We start from the raw sequence: 19,325 nt of genomic DNA, 5'->3' as shown, positions 1-19,325 counted from the left end.
CCACTACATTTATTTGACAGCTTTAGTTACTTTTCAGATGAAGATTTGACACAATGGATAATATAACAAGCTTTTAAAATACAACACATTGTTAAAGATGAAACCAGTGGTTTCCAACCTTTTTGTCTTTTGACGTCTTACAAAAAGCAGTGTGTAGTCGGGGTCACATTTCACATGTCTATGAGTTGTTAACAGCTCCACCAAATAGTGATTTTTCCCTCTAAACTTCTCACATGCTTTCATTTCAATAAATGTTCAAATGATCCAATATTTCAGCAAAAATCAAAGATTAGAGAAAAAGTCCAAAAACTGAAAACAGATTTGTGTATCAGAACTTTGTTTTTTCTTCTTTCCTCTCCCATTAATCATCTCACCACCCCTCAGATTTATCTGCTGACCCTTTGGAGGGGCCCCACCCCTAGGTTGGGAACCACTGGACTAAACTAGCTAACTGTATATAAAGTAGTGTAAACTAGCTCCACCTCCAGCAGCTACAACAGTAACATGCTGCTCTAACACTGATGCTTCACTATTAATAATCTAATGATGTCATATATAATAATATATCAGTCAGAGGGACCAAACCACTACTTTTACTGCAATACTTTAACTACATCAAGCTCATAATACTTATGTACTTTTACTGCAATACTTTAACTACATCAAGCTCATAATACTTATGTACTTTTACTGCAATACTTTAACTACATCAAGCTCATAATACTTATGTACTTTTACTGCAATACTTTAACTACATCAAGCTCATAATACTTATGTACTTTTACTGTAGTATATTGCTGTATTAGTACTTTTACTGCAGTAAAGGATCTGAGTATTTCTTCCTCCGCTGGTTACTGTTAGAACTTACATCAACATGTAGTCTTGTGACCTCAGCAGTCCTATTCACCAAATATTTTTTGCTAAATAACTTAATTTGGTCTCAAAATATCAGATTTTATTTCTGGTTGAAGTTATTACGTGTTTTAAATCTGCCTGCAAAGGTTGTTCTGCTCTTGTGGTAATTTTATTCCACTGATAATTACATCTTATAAGCAAATAGGTCCTTCATAAAACCCTTGTAGAAGACAAGCAGTTATTAAAATCTGTATGTTTTGAGGTCTATTTTGGTTCCTGTGCGTGGCGGAGAACAGAGCTCCGCACCAGGCAATCTGCCATTTCCTGGGGCGCTCTGTTTTGTCCTCACTTGCACCAGTTTGGTATGTTGGTTTCTCGCCATGCGTCCCAGCGGGAGGACAGAATGCAGAGCGTGTTGTTGCAGCAATCAAGCAGCAAATCACAATCTTGTTTTATTCCAATTACGAGATTAATGCCGCGGGAAAAAAATAGAGTGATTCTTATCAGCATGTGTAGCTTTTACTGAAGGCGTCTCAGTGACTCTGGTGACGGTTTTCACTGCCGTGTGAAGGCAGCAGGTATCTGTTGCATCATCAGGACCCTCGCTGCTTATCATTATTACTGTTATTATTGTTTCTACTGCAAATCAACAGGCGTGTTGGATACTGACACAGTTCACACAGTCTCATGAAAACACAATAATCATGTTAAACTCTGCTGAGGCTGGAACTAACAACTGCTTTCATTATTGATTAACCCTTTCATGCATGAATGATGATAACTGAAGTGTTTTTATTCCTCTTCAGGCATGAAAAAAAAAAATTAACTTAATTTTTTTTAAACCTGCGTTTTTCAAGGAGTTTTTCACGTTTGAGTTTCCAACGTTAATAATATGTATTTAACAAACCAATTAATAAAACTGTATATTATTTGAAAACTATAAGATAATAAATATATTCAAAGCTGTTGAACTAATGTTTTAACATATTTTAACATATTCTAATACTGTTCAATGCAAAACATTGAACCTTGTTCCTGACTCTTCAGCCTCTCCCCTCTGTCTCACTGCATTTATTAGCACACGAGCTACACATGACTAGAAATGCAGAAGATCCTTCTTTTCTAATCCAGACATTCTTATGAGGTGCCAGGCGTTCCCTCAGCATCCTCAGCTCCCCCAGCATCCTGAGCCCCCCCAGCCCCCCAGCAACCTCAGCATCCTCAGCCCCCCCAGCATCCTCAGCGCCCTCAGCATCCTCAGCCCCCCTCAGCATCGTCAGACCCCCCAGCATCCTCAACATCCTCAAAACTGCAAGTTACATTCTAATAACATAAATCAATTGATTTACAGCTAGCTTAAAGCAGCGAATGTGATTGGTCATAATTGCCATAGTCTGCCATCACTGCCTGCCTATAATGTTTAGTACATTTCACCTTGACAGACGGAGGCACAGAGGTCTGGTGAGACCCCCCCCCCCCGATCCAGCCAAGCTCAGCTGACATGAAGTGTCCTGACAGATACAAGACCTCCACAACACACTTCAGCAGCCACCTCAGCTAACAAGGCCTCTGACTCTGACCTCAGTGGAGAGCGCGGAGCTCCTCTTCATGGCTAGCGGCGATCTGGGGTCAGCGGGCTGCGGGCGAGACACCTGGAAGACAAAGACAGAGAGAGAGAAGACGTTACAGTGATGGAGGCTCGCTGCAGACGATGCTGCTGCTACTGCTACTGGAGGAAGAGAAGAGAAATACAACGACAGAGTGAGTGAAGAGAGAAGATGCAGTTTAATTCCACAAACTAGCTTCCAGCCATCTGATGAACTGAGTGAGCCACATCGCTGCTGCACTGGGTGACATGTTCCTTCATCATCAAGAGTTTGGTTACTTTACTTTGTTTAGAAACGGCTCCAAAGACTAATAACAGCATCAGTAGAGACTCTGATCCAGAACATAGGAGATAGCACTCGGTTGGTGAGTGTTTTCTGGGTTTCAATAGGTGGGTCAGCTGATGCGGGTCTCGCCTTCTATTCATCGCTTGTCAACTAACCTTTAAGGTTCATGTGGCCTAAATTGCTCGGTTGTGTTTATTTGCCCCGTATGACATCATGAAGATCAGACCCTCCCTGTCTGAGCATGCAGCACATCTCATAATATTACACACTGACTGCTGCAGCTCCTTCCTGGCAGGTCTCCCCTGCAGGTCTCTGCAGATGATCCACAATGCATCGCTGCATCTGGTCTTCAACCAGCCTGAAACAGCACACCTCACTTTACTGTTCATATTCTACCGCTGGCTCCCGGTTGCTGCCCACATTTAAAATTGAATTTACAGAAAATGTGCCATATCAGGATATGAGATATGAGATTTTGGTCATATTGCACAGCCGACCAAACTACATTTGATCTGCAGAGTCCATCTCCATCTTTAAGACAAAACTAAAGAATCTTTCTCAAACTCCTCTGACCTGATGGACTATTGTACTTGTGTATTGTTAGAAGATCAGTTTATTATTGGTTTGGATCCAAACATGAGATTTGTTGACAAGAAGGAAAATATAGAAAATCAGCAGAATTATTCTTTAAAAAGTAAAATTAAAGGGTTGAAACAGCAAATATGAATCAGAAACTGCTCACTTTGCTCACAAATTCTGTTACATTCCAGAAGTTTTGTGAATTGTGTTGATTTGAGGAGAAAAAGCAAGTCTAGTGTAAATTTGAGGGATTGTGTTAATGTTGTATTGTTAATGGAGTAACAGTTAAGCCTGGAGGGAAAACGATGTGAAGCTCATCAGCAGGTAAACACGTCTCCTGGTGTTGTTGTTGTTGTTGTTTTCTGTCTGACACTGTTCAATGTACAGTTCAAACAGAAGATCTCCTGTTCAAACAGTGTTACAGCCTGCAGACTGAACACACACACACACACACAAACGCACACACACACACACACACACACACACACACACACACACACACGCACACGCACACGCACACGCACACGCACACGCACACGCACACGCACACGCACACGCACACACACACACACACACACACACACAGATAATAAAGCTGCAGAGCATCAGTTCAGAGATGATGAGTGATAAACGTCATCCCGGGGTCGTGACCCGGTCATGGTTCTGGGAGTCAAGGTTTCTTTTAAAGGTTAATTTATCACTATAAATAAAATATGAATGACTTTCTCTCGTTTGCGTGTTTTTCTTATGAAATATGAAACAGTTTTCAGCCTCTTTGCCTCCTTAAATAATGTATCGATATGAGCTTCAGCTCCATTTGAACAGAAGGTCGATTTTAATGCTGCACATGTTCTGTATGTTCACCTTCACATATACACACCTGACTACCTGCTGGTCCCTGATACCCCAACAACTTAAAGCATAAAGGTGCAATTTTCTATATTTTTCTTCATGTTTGGATCCAAACCAACAATGAACTGATCTACTAACAAGTATTGTGTTTGTATCAAAGCTGATATATCTGATTAAAAACCCGTCAGTGAGTCACAGCGCTGCACTGGGTCACATGTTCCTTCATCATGAAGAGTTTGATCATGTTAGTTTGATTAGAAACGGCTCCAAAGACTAATAACAGCTGTAAGATTGTTTCGTTGTGCGGCAGACGCCACTGAGCACGTGCAGGAACGCGGTTCTGTTTACAGCTTCAGTAGCTTGTTGTGCTGCAGATCACAACTATTTCTCAAAGAACTTCAGTACAATAACAAGAAGCTACTGGAGCTCTTTAAAAGGGACCACGTTTCTAATATTATTTATAATCATAAAGCTTTATTTACATAGCACAGAAAAGAAGAAAGAATTGTGACAGCCCTCTCTTGTTCTCTCCCTCTCTCTTGCTTTCTTTCTCTCTCTTTCCCTCTTTCTAGTTCTCTCCAGTTACTCTTGTAGTGTTTCTTCCAGGAGTGGGAGGGTGAGAGGTCCGTCAGCTGATCAGCTGTACCTGAGGAGGCCCGGTCGTCTCTCTCTCTCTCTCTACCCCGTCCACATGGCTTGCACAAGTTGTTTTGAACTTGTGTTTCTTTACTTCTGCACTCAACATTTCATGCATCCACACACCCACCTTACACCACTGATACAAACATCCCCGTATGATTTATGTTTAGTTAAATAAATAACATTTTTGCACCGTTATTCAGTGTGGACTCTCTCTCCTTTGTTACAAGCCGGAGCCGGGTTTGTAACAGAATTAACAAACAGCAATTAAAAGCAGATAAAAACAAACAGATCAGAATGAAGTTACACCGAAAAACAAACTGTCAAGAGTAGGATAATAAAACACGGCAACATATCAAACATTCATAAACACTGATATCCTATAAAAGATGTTTTCAGACGTCTGATCTCGACAGGCTCTAACAGCAAACCAGCAGCACAATCAACAGATCTAACGGACCAGTTCATCGTTGGTTTGGATCCAAACATCTGATTTACTGACAAGAAGAAAAACACAGAAGATCACAGCCTGATCCTTTAAGATGTTCTGTGTATATGTGCACACTGGATGACATCATGACTTGAGTCTTATTTTTGTAGTTTTGTCCATCATTCTTGACCCTCCTGACTTATATTTAGTGATTTATCCTCCTGCTTACAGTACAAGATATTTCAGTTATAATAGCAGACAGCGCAGCGTCAGCGAGGCATCAGAGGCCCAGCTGTTGGTGTTTTAAGTCCATCCTCTGAACCGCAGACGAGGTCGTCTCACACGCTGTCAGCGCTGGTACGGAGTCGCTCCGCTCGATTGTCTGAAGGCCTTTGGAAACATGTTTCATAACTATAAATGAAAAAGATGCAACTGATACAATCCACCAGAGAATTGTTGTCTTTGTGACTGTGTTTTAATAAACCTCCCCCACTTTAAGTCAGTTTTAGATCCTTTATATTTATGTTTCTTTGTATATTTTAAAATGGATTTATTGGTTGCATGTGTGACTTTATTACATGTCACACACCATCCTCTTCTCTCTATATATACTGTATTTTCTTTCAGTCTCCACACTTAACTGTCATGGAAAGGTTTGTGTTATTCCAAGTCTGCTGATTCCCTCTTTTTGTTTCAATGAACTGAAGCGTCTCACTGAGCTGTGGCGGAGGGATACACTGTGGTCGTGGCGTGTAAATCGGCTTTTACTACTGAAGACGTGCTCAGAGAAAACTTTGAAAGCATCTAAGAGCTGGTTGCCAACCGCCGATGAAACCCAAAGAAGAGCAACTTTAAAGGTATAATATGTAATTATTTCACATTAAAATGTCTAAAAACAACTAGACTTATGTTATATATGTTGTTGAGTTGTGTACTTACATTATCAAACCCAGAGAAATCTGTAATTTAATCAAAGTAACGGACCGTTTCATTTGGTCGTCTGTCGATGGCGTCATACCTCCTCTACCAAAGAGTAAACACGCACAAGATGCATATGGCAGCGCTGTGTTTGTCCGCTACAATGGCGTCTACCAAAGAGTAACTTACACACATACAAGATAATACATCAGCGTTGTGGTTGTTCCACACAAACTGTTATAAATTGACTTTTATTCAGTTTTAAGCCACATTTTCATGATAAATTTAGGTGGTTTTTAACTATATCTCCACCTCGACTTGCTCCTGCCTCTGTGCGTCACATGGAATAAAGGTTCAGTCTGAGTTCATCTGCTGTGTTGTGAAAGAAACAAGCGACGGGAAAAATGTTTTCCAGAGATTTCCTTTGAGAGATCCTGATAGCTGTCAAAATGGACATAAATACAGAGTTTGCATCTCAGCAGAAGGGAAGCGGTGATAAATACGTGCTTCACTCTGTAACATGTGAGGAAAAAAGCAACAAATCTACACGCAACTACTAAGAGATGTGCTGGAGAAACAAAAAGAGGGAATCTCATCTTAAACAGACTGTAACTTTGGAAGATATCACCTGCATTTATCTACCTGAGGCTGCTGTAGCTCCATATTAGCTTCAGCTGAACTTTAGAACAAGCGCTGTGGATTTTGACCTTCATTTCTTACAGCGTACTGTAGTTAGTATTGTATTAAAATGCTGTTTTAGTGCACATGACCTGTGTAAGACAAACACTAAGTAAGAGCCTGTTCTTACGCTACATAACTACTTTATATTTATTAAAGTTCTTACATAAACGCAGGCGTCGTCTCCTGACAGCAGCAGGTTACAGGGGTGCAGCTTGTCCTTATTAACCGTGGGAGATTTGCCGACAGTGAAGCCAGAGGCCACCACCACATCCTGCCAGAAAAACACAAAGATAAACAACAACAAGATGAAGCAGTGAGGAATCAGGGATTAAAAAACGATAGAGAGAGAGAGAGAGCAGAGAGATAAATGTACATCCTTCTTCCCAGAGGGAGTACAGATTGAAGCAGATTGAAGCAGCAGATGTTGCACCCTGGGAGACGTTAAGTAAGACTTCACAACAAGCCGCCGATGATAAGCCGGTATGAAAAGTGGAGATTGTCTTTTGTTTGGCGTGTCAGCTGCCTCCAGAGACGGCTTTAAAGCCTTCGCTCAGGGCTGAAAAAAGGGACAGCGCATAGTCTGAATAATCACGTTACAGAAGACACACGGCCTGACAAGACCTCTGTGATCTACAGCCGAGCGCCGCGGCTCAGGCTGCCACGACTTCCTGCCTTTCACAGAGCTTTTTGCGGGGCTTTGAGTTCCATCGAGACGCCGCCGTAGGGAGACGGAAACACAGTGAGATGCTGCTGACAGGAGGATTATCCCTGATGTGTACACCGTCCCTGTGCAGGTCACAGACACATCCACATCCACCGCCGCCCTGTAAACAACATCACAGCTGCCGCGCCTGTACAGATGTGCACACGTGACGGCATCGGAGTGGACTGAGAGTCGACTGTCACAGCGAGCCGCCGCGGCAACGACGATTCAGAGACACAATGTGAAAATACTTCAATACAAGAAAAAGTCCTGCATATAAAATCCTATTCAAGTATAGAAGTATTACCAGCTACTTAAAGTAGTCATTATGCAGGAAATCAGACCGTTCATTATTAATACTGATGAGTTGATGCATCAGCAGCATCTTATGGTTGTTATGTGGTCGCCGTCTCGCTGCTTCTCTGCTCCTCCGCAGCGCTGGCGTGGCTGAGTCCTCCGCGTACGTGCAGCGCAGCAGAGGAGAGACGGTTCCACTTCTGCAACGTAGATGAGTCAGATGCAAATCACTGCTGTTAAAACAATGAATTATTGTACGTAATTAGCAAACATACATGTGCACACATGCAGCAAACTGACACAAATGTGAAGGATGCACTGATATGAAAATTCTTGATAATAACAGATTGTTTACAAAAATATGTGCAGATGCCAACTACTGTTAGTCATTTATGCCTGTTTGTCCACTTGTCTTTCACACTAACCTCCCACTGCTGCTGCATGTATATAGTTTATATTGTTTACACCTCCACAATAATTTAACTTTAAGACGATTTGATTTTTGAGTTGGAAAAGATGATGACAATGTTGCTATGATTAAATCAATATTTAACAGTTCTCATTAAAGGAAGGCTATAACTCAATGGTACGATGACTTAATGACAATACAGGCTGAATATGAACATGGCTGCTGAAACTCATCACATCTCTCCTTAAATATTGGACGTAATTTGCAGTGAGGGGTTGTTAAAATGTTCCTGGAGTAGTTATAGACTGCAGTGCCAACACACATGTTGCTTTCTATTTGCAGTCTCTTGTAATGTCATCACGTATTTGTCAAGTGTGACCATATCATGGATGTATGGACCATATCCTCGCTGAATCCGGTGCTATAATTGGTCAAACTCTTCTTCTTCTATTGCTTTTCTGCAGGCTACAAAGCTGCTGCGTGTTGCTGTTGGACTTGCACGTGCACAAGTGAACCATAGATTTATGAATTGAGCATTGAGTGACAAATGCGTACAGGTTGGCAGGTCTGCTCAACTCGTTACGTTACTGTTAATGCAATAAAAGCAAGTAAACATCAGTGAAATCCAAGTCAAAAGATGGACGGACTCCAAATGATGCAGAATATTGCTGTAAAGAGTGTGAGTTGCGTCACAACGATATAAATGAGAGAGCATAATATGAAACGATCGTCACATGATATATATCGTCATATCCCACAGCCCTAGTTTGAGCTGCTTTGTGAGGGTCACATGATAAATCTGAGAGGTCTTGAGACGATAGATTGGGGAGAGAAGAAGAAAAAACGAAGTTCTGCTACATAAAGTTGGATGAATTTTTCAGAACTTTTCTTTAACCTTTGTGTTTTTGTGAAATATTGGAGAGTTTTACATCTTTGGGCCTCAAACAGTTATTTATATGAAACCATGTGAGGGAAAATGTCTCTTTGGTGGAACGAACAACTCAGAGAGACACAAATACACAGTAAATTTTAAAGAGGACCTATTATGCTCATTTCAGCTCTAAATGATTATTTTTGGACTCCACTAGAGCAGCTCTGCATGACTCACAGTTAAAAAAAAACTCCTTGTTTATCTCATACTGGTCCTTTATGCAGCCCCTCAGTTCAGCCTCTGTCTGAAACAGGCCGCTCTGTTCTGATTGGTCAGCTTTACGTATCGGAGTTGTGTAACTTTACCGTCAATGCAAACCAAGCATTTCCTGCTTTACTGCTTCAAATCAAAGCTTTTAAATGACTAACTAACAACAGACTTTTATTGTGAAGAATTTACAGGAAGTAAAAACGTGTTCCTCACTGAATTAGCGGAGTTTCGTTAGCGGAGCTTCGTTAGCGGCGCTAAAAACCGGTCGAAACAACAACATTTGGAGCTATTTGTTCAGAGGATCAGTTAGAAATAACGCAGGGAGGAAGAGTACAAGCAGAAACAGCCACAGTGATGATGATGATGTTTGATGAAGAGCTGCAGACAACCAGCACACCTCCAACAGGTAAACTACTTATTTTACTTTGCTGTGCTGTGTAACGGCGTCGTGGCTCGGCGTTAACTAATCTCAGAGCAGAGTGTGCACGTAGCAGACGTCCATATAAAGAAATCCATCACGAACTGATGTCAGCTCGGGCTGAAAGTAGAAAAAACGGTTGGAAACGTAGCGTTCAGAGCAGCCTGATGCTGCTGCTTTATGCTAACAGGGATTACTGCTACATACGTTTACCTCGTTATTTGACACGTCGGCCACTTTTAACATGAACATCCAACATTGTGACGTTATATATATATGTCTGAAAGTAAGGAAAAGCACAATAGGTCCCCTTTAATCTGAAACATAAAGGATTATTCTGGTTTATTATAACCTGAGTCTAAGTGTTGTGCTTTTGTCTGTTATTTTTACCTCTAAATAAAGTGAATAAAGTCTTGATGTGCTGCTTTACTTTGTCAAACAGCAGGAAATTCAATTACTTCAGTCCATGTGAGGCTTAACGCAGCTCAGCACACCTTCCTTCAAACACAACAATGAATTTATCACATCCTGCAAATTAATATCATCACATTTCAAATCATATCTCATTACCTTATTCAAATCAGTTTTTATGATGCAGAAAAAAAAAAACACTATTTCAACTAACACACCTTCCAAACTGCCAGCTCGAAGCTTTTAATGAATAAAATCATAATTTAATCTCATGAATATTTACTATAAAAAAAGGCTTTCAACCTGTTACTTCATTCAGCTGCCTCGGGCTTCAAGCTTCAAGGGAATAACCTCTCCAAACTCCTCTGTGTTTGACAAGGACATGTTCTCTATTTGCATAAATTATCTAGATCAAAAATAACTAGAGATCTGTTAAATATAATGAATGTAATCAATCATTACGGTCTGTGGCAGACGTGTTAGTGCGAGAAGAAGCTGAACGGTAACAATAAAACTGCAGTTAATCAAACCACACATCCGAGAAAAACCCCCACAAATAAATATAATAGAATAAAATACACAGTTTGCAGATAATGTTAGCGAAGCTGCACACACACCTTCCTCACCTGCTGTTAGATCAGGACGCAGAAATTAACCAATCAGACCTCACACACACACGTTCTTCAGGAAATGGAAACACAGTGATGTAACACACAGAAGGTTCAGACCTGCTCTGTATGAAAAGTGCCCTGAGATATTTTCTGTTATGATTTGGTGCAATATAAATAAAATTGACTTGACACTTCCTCTCTATGACGCTGCAGCTACTGCAGCTACCGCGACGCCGCAGGCCGTTTTATATAATAGATGCGGTTAGCTGGTCGCCCAAAGTCACATTTGATTGGATAATTTTTTTGGTAAATTTTGCCTCTGAGTTCAAGATGAGTCAAACATTTGAAAACGTTTTAGAGAAGAAAAGAAAAGACAAGTTATTATGTAAAAATATTCAAAAAAATAAATATTTATACACACACACACACATATATGCAACTAACTAACCGCTGCAGGGATTAGATCTAAACGATTAGTCAATTAATCAATTAGTTACCAACTGTTAAAATCAATTCATTATAAATTGATTCCAGCTTCTTAAATGTGTTTCTTCAGTCTCTGTGACAGTAAACTGAGGATCTTTGAGGACGTCGTCTTGAACTTTTAGAAACACTGATTCACATTTTTCACTATTTTCTGACATTTTATGCACCAAACTAATTGGTTAATCGAGATAATAATCGGCAGGTAATTGATAAAATTGTTAGTTGCAGGGATGAAGCACTTTGAGCCACTGGAAAGCTTTTAATGTGAAACAGCCGTGCAGGAAGTGTTGAGTGAGTTAACAGTGAAAAACATCAATGAAGAAGAAAAAGGAAATAATAAGTGGATAATTGACGCCCGTCATGTGACGCTGCTATGGTGCACCGCAAACGTCAGATTTGAAATTCCACCACAGAACCAACACAGATTTGTCATTTTGTCCTCGTATTAACCGCTACATTAGTTTAGGATGTAATGAATGAATGAAAAGGAGGAAAGTGAAACTAAGAGCGTCTGTGTTCACAGTGAATCATCTGTTGACTGTTTGATGTTTATTTATTGGTGCGTTAAAACGTGACTGCAGTGAAATAATCAGAATATGAAACGTTTTATTTCTCTCGTTCAGAGGTTTTTGTTCTCACTGCCGCTCGCTCTCTTTGCTCGACCACCGCCGCGCTGTCTCTCTCTCTCTCTCTCTCTCTCTTTTTCGGCTGCAGAGAAAACAGTTTTGGTTGCTGGGTCGTCATATGACGCTCCAAAAATCGAAACAAGGTCGGAGTAGACGCGTCAAGACAGTTAGACGCGCGTCATGAAGCTTCTAGCGCGTGTTCAGCCATTAAAAACAATATGTGCACTTCAAAACGTGCACGTCAGATGCTTCCAGTGTGATCAGGCCTTTAAACAGAAAGCAGAGTGACAGCTGTTGTTGTGGAAATGTACATTATATTGAATTTATCAAGACAACAACTAAACTACATATTATCAAAAAACAATAAAGAAACAATCAATACACTGATTATTCCGGCCTCTCTCTGCAAAGCATGATGGGAGATCTGAGTAAAGTGTTTTAGAAGGTGAAGTGTGAACAAACACAGCAGCAGCGTTTGTTCACACTCAGGTGCAGAGAAACACAAACAGGAAACAGTTCAAACTGTAAATGAGATTCAGCTGCTAGAAGCCATCAAGTCTGCACTGAACGTCATCATCATCATCATCATCATCATCATCAACAGCATGTCAGCACATCCTAAATATAGATTCATATGATTCATGTATCAGGGCTGAACATCTACAGATGCAGCTCACAGTCTTTAGTTTGTTCATGACAGGAAAGAAACCTGATAATTATGTTGTTATGTTTCCTGTTCAACACGTTTATTTTACGTGTTTGTTATTATCCACAATTTTTTTAGTGTTGCTCTCCTCCTCCTGTGGAGCAGATGACTCCTCTCGCTCATCAACAGGTGTTCAGGTAGTGAGGAGGAGGAGGAGGAGGAGGAGGAGGAGGAGGAGGAGGAGGAGATGGCCGGGGCCAGCGGGTCATGTGACAGCTCGTGTACCAGGATCAGTAAGTTCAACACATCCAGGCTTTCTTTGTGTGAGCTGGTATCACGACGGAGGTTATGAACTCAGTCTTTCTGCTTCAGGCTCTGTGCGCGTCACCATGAAAGGAGGCGTTTGACGCGTCATTTGACTCTTTTTCCGCACTAAACGGACCAATCGTGCGTCGCCTGCTTCAGTCAGCAGGAACAGGTCGTTATAACGGAGAGCAATGAATAATATAAATATATTATCACAGAAAAAAGCAACACTGTTGCTGCAAATAAGGTGAGAGAGACGCTGGCAGAAAACTGCTGATGTAAATTTGTTAATTAAAAAACTAATTCATTAATTTATTAATTACATAATTAGTTTATATACATATTTTACCGCTCAGAGCCTCCAACATCCAGAGAAACTTTAAACTTGATGCAGCAGATTTAAACATTAAACTGACTCATAATGAAGGATCAGTGGAAATCACTTTAGATTCAAATCAAAGTGACATTAATATTATAGATGGAATATTATCTGTGATAAACAGATCAAAGTATTTCTTCATTAGTTTTATTTTTGTTTGTTTTTGTTTTTTATTATTTAAAATACAGTTTGATATATTGTAACAACATCTCATCCCACAGTATCCAAAACCTCTTGCACCATTATACATTTACATTATGACATCAAATCAATAGTCAGTCTGATAACAGACTAATCAATATTCTAATCAGTGTTCTAACAGCTGCAGTGTTAAACAGACTGTGCAGTAAATCAGTTAGTTAGTGAAAGTTCGGTGCTTTTTATTGCTGCTTTAAGCTGAAACTCAGAACATCACCTGCTCCGGACCAGGTTTAGTTTGCAGTATGTGTTACCATGGTGATCCGTCATGACACTGAAAACCCTGCAGGCTCAACACACCTCGCTCTGGTTGCTGCTTCTGAAGGGTGAAGATCGTTTCTTTAACTTGTGTTGAGGAGCTTCATTCTGAGATGCTGCTCCACATTTATTTGTTATTCTCTAAATAAATTCATGTTTTTTACATCAGTTTCTTTTCTTCTTCCTGAGCTCATTGTTATATGTGTTACTGTCTTTATCCTCTGGACGTTTTTCAGGGATGTAACACACATATTGTGACCTTATTCACTCAGTTTCACTCACTTCCCCTCTCAGCATCTCAGCATCTCTGTGCTTCCAGGTTTGCATGGTGTTCGTTTGCTACAGTTCCAGCCAATTAGAAACCTGCAGTAAGAAATCATCAGATTGGCTGTTTTGTCTCCAGTCTGACTGCTAGTTACTAGGGGAGCACTGGAAGCACTGGAAGAATCTCTGCAGCTCCACGTTACTGGTTTACAGTTTGATGAAATTCAGTGTGAACTTCATTAGCTCAGTTTACAGCTTTAAAAGAAGATGTAGCACACTCTGTCCAACTAAATGATACCTCAGATTTAAAACAGGAACAATTAAAGCATCTTTTAAAGGGAACTACTGTACATTAATGTTTATAATGTCACAGGCAGCGGAGCAGGTCGACCCAAATGAATTACTGATCAAGACCTTTACTTTGAGTTCAGCAGTCAGGAGCTGAAACACAACCATCTGACAGACTACTGAGAGAACAGACAGGTGTGTATACTTGGAGGGGGGGGCGGGGGGGGGGGGCAGGACTACAGGAACACATGAGGAACAAGTTACAAACTGTCAAGAATAAAACCAAAGCAGCGCAGAGATAAAACTACAGAAAACAAGAGTCCTGAACTCAAAGAAAAAACATTAACAAGCTAAACTACACGAAGAAACGCATCACAAACAATATGTAAGCAGGAGCAGATTCAAAACACACACAGTCCTCTTCATCACTGAGACAGAGTATATGCTGTATGAGTTCAGACCAGAGTGACAACAAACACAGACCAACCAGTAAAGGCAACCCAAATAACCATCATGCCAGACACAGACCAGCTTTCACCCACTCAGTCCAAACAAAGAGGGAGAAAAGTCTGAGGACCGGTGGAGAATGGCAGCTAGCCTTGTGCTAGCCTGTGTAGCTAGCAATCATCAAGTTAGTCAACTAGTTTAGTTAACTATTGTTAAATATTGTCTGGCAGAACTGAAGAAAATATAGTACAGAAGGAAAATGTATAAGTATGCACCCTAAATTGTATAGTAATTAGTAATTAATAATACTATTGGCAATCCGACTGGAGACAAACAGCCAATCAAAATGACCCGCTCCAGTTTTCTGATTGGCTGGAACTGAAGCACCGTAACGCTGTCGAGTTGAGAGCCGACAGAGCAGAGACGTTAGCGAGATACTGACAGAGGACACATGAATAGAGGTTTAGATTGATACATTTATTGTCAACAAAACAGATATTTGTTTGCTAAAATTAAATTTTTCTTTGCATGATTATAATTTCTCTACATATATGCTCAGGAACAAGGCACAAATATAACTCCATAGATAACATGACAGAATATATTTCTATACATGCATGGAGACTCTTTGTGTCTGAAGGAGGAACATGAGTCATGACTGTACCTCTTGATTGACGGCTTGAGAGAAGTCCTTGGCCAGCGCTCCCAGCAGGAAGACGTTAATGGAGACGTTCGGCTGAGAGTCTTCTTCTGAAAAAGAAAGAAAAAAACAGATGCAGAGTGATGAGGAGTGAAGCTGATGAAGGGCATTTCTATCATGTATGACATATATGTATTTGTAAACGTTGAGTCACAGAGACAGCGAACTGAGGATGGGTTGGATTTATATGACAGGGTTTGCTGAGCTGACGTCACGTAAAATCACTGCTACATGCAGAGAAAATCAAACATCAGGTAAAAACTATTCCTCTTCATCTGTGCACTCAACCTCCAACTAAAGGATGAGGATGAGGATGAGTTGTTGCTGTTGTCAAAAAAACTATTAAAAACACATCAATGCACTGGGCGACATGTTCCCTCATTACAGGGCTGTAGTCTGCTGGTCGATAAGCTCTCGTCCAACTAAATTCTCATTGGTTGAATCATCTCTGTGTTATTTTCATAAGGAGAGAAGTGCTACACCAACAGCTTTCCAGGATGAATCCATTATTTCCTGCAGCGGGAGGGACAGACTACTTTCAGACTACACAACTTTGAACTCGCCCAACTTAACGGAGACTGTCGGATCTAACTGTACTCAACGTTTACTCAACGTTTACTGAACGTTTACTGAATCTGTGTTTCTCTCCCGCCAGGCCAAAAAAAAAAATGTAATGCCAGAATTAACACCAAATATCCCTTCATTCTCTATGCAGTGCTGCTCCGGTACGTGAGTCAACCTCTGTGTCGTTACCTGGGAAACTATTGGGCGCATAACTCCGTTAAGTAATACGTCATTGCGTAGTGTGTTTGCGTAGCGAGCGGGGAAAGAGCGAGCGACAGAGAAGTGATGGTGGATACAAGCAGAGCAGAGGAAAAGGTTAGTAGTAAGTTGTCAGTCTGGTAGTAAATGTACAGAACCTCCGGGGCTGTAAAATGAAGCCACAAACTGCAGTTCCTTGAACGACCACTTGAGGCTCCAAAAGCGAGTCAATCCCCATAGACCCCCATGTTAAAATACCCAACTTTACAGCAGAAATAAACATGTTTACAGCCTGGTACAAACAACGGTTTTGGTCTCTGTAGCTAATTTCCTCTTTCATGACAACTGTACGGGGGGTGAATTTTTTTATAACTCACCCGTTTAAGTTTAATAAGCCGTAAAGTTCTGCATAATGAAGGACATGGCTGCTTTGAGTGACAGGTCCGCCAGCCGCTAGGTGGCTTGTTTCAGCCATTCGGCCCGCCTCTTTGTCCATTTTTGATTGGCTGGGAGTTAGGCAGCGTCACGCACTGCCAAGATGGCGACGGCCGGAGCGGCTCACTTTGAGCTTCAAAACCGCTCTTCAGAAACCAACGAGTGTCGTCACGGTAACTACGTCCATATTTTATACAGTCTATACTCAGGACAGGAACTACTTTGCCTCAGTTTGCAACTTTGCATCCAAATAGACCAACATGATGTGTGCAGTTCTTGTATTAGTTAATATTTACATGCTTCCAAATTATACAAAACAATAAAAATCAAGCGTTATAATTGTGCAACAGAACTGACCTCGCTCCGTCACCGACTGATCACAGTCTTATAAATAATCTCTGCAGGTGTAGCGAACAGACACAACTGAAATAATTATCAAGGTCTTCAAACAGGAAGCTCGCATCTCAAGGTGGATCTCTGAATATTTTCTCTTCATGAATTCTGCCGACTCTGTGCACTTTCTGGGAAATTAAAAGTCTTTTCAGCAAAAACCTGTTGAATCCAAAATGCTTCTTCAGATTGTTTGTTTATAATTTTCTGTTCAGCACGACTCACTAGTTTTTTTCCATGTTGTGATTAGTAGAGTATCAAAAACAGCCTGTTACACTTCAACACTATAATGATTATTTTAATTTGTCCAACATTAAGACTGAACACACACACAGTAACAAGGAGGCAGGATGTAAAGACTAAACACTGGTTTCTCTTTGAGGCTCAACATCTCATCAGTCTGAACAAACTGGACTAAACTGGGACACACACCATCTGTACACAGCTTTTATAAAACTACATCAAAACAAAAAGACAACAAGAAGACACACCAAACACACAATCTCACAAAGCAGCAGCAGGTCAAACACTGTGAGGAGAGGAGCCTCTTGTTCATCCTGCAATAAGATCTGGATGATCAGAGATAACAAGACCAACGAGAGACACACACACACACACACACACACACACACACACACACACACACACACACACACACACACACAGAGTCAACGCCGCAGTACTTCCTGTATGGTTCAGTCTCAGTGTTTCCAGACGTTTACCTGCACAGCAACAAACAGCAGACAGACTAAAGTTACAGACTAACTGATAAGGAACCAGTTAGAGATACGACTCGCTCACCTGCTGAATATAAAACATTTAAAACATTTTTTTAAACTTTTACATACAAATTCTCATCGTTGAACAACAGGAAAGTGTTTTTTTTTTAACTGTACTGACCTTTTAAGAAACAGAGCAGCCATTTATAAACCAGAGCTGCAGCTAACGATTCATTTTATTATCAATTCATCTGTTGGTTATTTTATCAATTAATCAATTAGTTGTTTGGTCCAGAAAATGGTGAAAAATGTTGATCACTGTTTCCCAAAGTCCAAGATTCAACCTAAAATGTTTTGTCCACAAAGATGTTCAGTTTACTGTCAAAGAGACTAAACAAACCAGAAAATATCACATTTAAGAAGCGAGAATCAGAGAATTTAGACATTTTCTTCCTAAAAAAATGACTCAAAACAATTAATCAATTATCAAAATAGTTGCTGATTAATGTAACAGGTGACAACTAACTGATTAATCAACTAATCGTTGTAGGTCCAGTATAAACAGCACAGTCTGCAGTCGGTCGATGCTATACACCAGGTAGCTAGCGGGTAGCTAGCTCGGACTGAAGGCTAATGTGGCTCACTAGCACTAGCAAGTAGCAGCACCTGCTAACCTGGTGCCAGTGGTGGAAAGTAACATTCAGTCATGTACTGTACTTAAGATCACATGCAGGTACAAACAGAGACAAACATGCGATACCTTGAATAACAGTCTTCAGGATGAAGTCGTCAGAGGCCAATGACACCAGCGGGCCTTTACGAACCACCTTCCCCTGGAAAAAGAAAAAAAAAAACTTAGAGACAAACTGAGAAGCTTTGAGCTGTGAGTGAATCTCTGCAGAGCGTCACCGAGCCTGTCAAACGTTCAAAGACACGTCAGAGAACTGAGCCGTGTTGATGAGCGCCTCGGGGAAATGAGCTGCGAGACAGAAGGTGGATTATTCCGTTGCTTTGGTTTTTTTTCTTTTCTTTTATATATATATAAATATATAAATATATTCCTGCCGCATACTAATCAAGAACAAGAAAATAGCTTCGTGAAGAGAAAAGAAAAGAAACTAGGAGGATGTGAACAGATGGTGGCAGCTGATAGATGAATGAAAAGAGAAGAAAGAGAGAAATACACAGATATATATCTATATGGATATATATATAAATATATATAAATATATATGCTCTGGGTCAGAATTACTACAGCCGCTACATGACATCTGTCATGTGTTGAGGAAAGTCTCCAGAAACATTAAAAGGCTCCGTTTTTATGGCGAGAGCTGCTCTGTGAGATATTTCAGAGCTTGGAGCTGAGCGGGCGGCGCACAGGTGGGAGTCGCTCTCCTGATTAGCTGCTGATTTTGTTAACAAGAGCAAACTAAATATACTTAAAGTGATAATGGAACAACGTTTCTAACGTTGATTACAGAGTAACGAGTCACTTAAGCATCACTGCAGGTTTCTGTCCACTGAAAGACAGGAAGCAGCTTCACCGCAGGTCTCCGTCTTAGTTGTTGGTATGTTGAGCAGTTTA

The 19,325-nt window shown here is 40.6% G+C and overlaps 1 protein-coding gene across 1 annotated transcript in view; it reads right to left on the bottom strand.

Annotated features, from left to right (window-relative positions):
* pot1 (protection of telomeres 1 homolog) overlaps nt 1-19,325 on the bottom strand; it is an 87,351-nt gene that overhangs the window by 51,825 nt on the left and 16,201 nt on the right. Inside the window, exons 3-6 of the mRNA XM_067590859.1 lie at nt 18,501-18,573; nt 15,399-15,484; nt 7,010-7,117; nt 2,436-2,507 (exon numbers count right to left, since the gene is read on the bottom strand). Of these exons, the coding sequence (XP_067446960.1) occupies nt 2,436-2,507; nt 7,010-7,117; nt 15,399-15,484; nt 18,501-18,573 (339 nt within the window). The remainder of the gene's footprint in view (nt 1-2,435; nt 2,508-7,009; nt 7,118-15,398; nt 15,485-18,500; nt 18,574-19,325) is intronic.

This window comes from Thunnus thynnus, chromosome 5 (genome assembly GCF_963924715.1).
Source record: "Thunnus thynnus chromosome 5, fThuThy2.1, whole genome shotgun sequence".
Lineage (NCBI taxonomy): Eukaryota > Metazoa > Chordata > Actinopteri > Scombriformes > Scombridae > Thunnus > Thunnus thynnus.
Note: the sequence above shows the minus strand (reverse complement) of the source record. Positions and strands in the feature narration are given on the sequence as shown.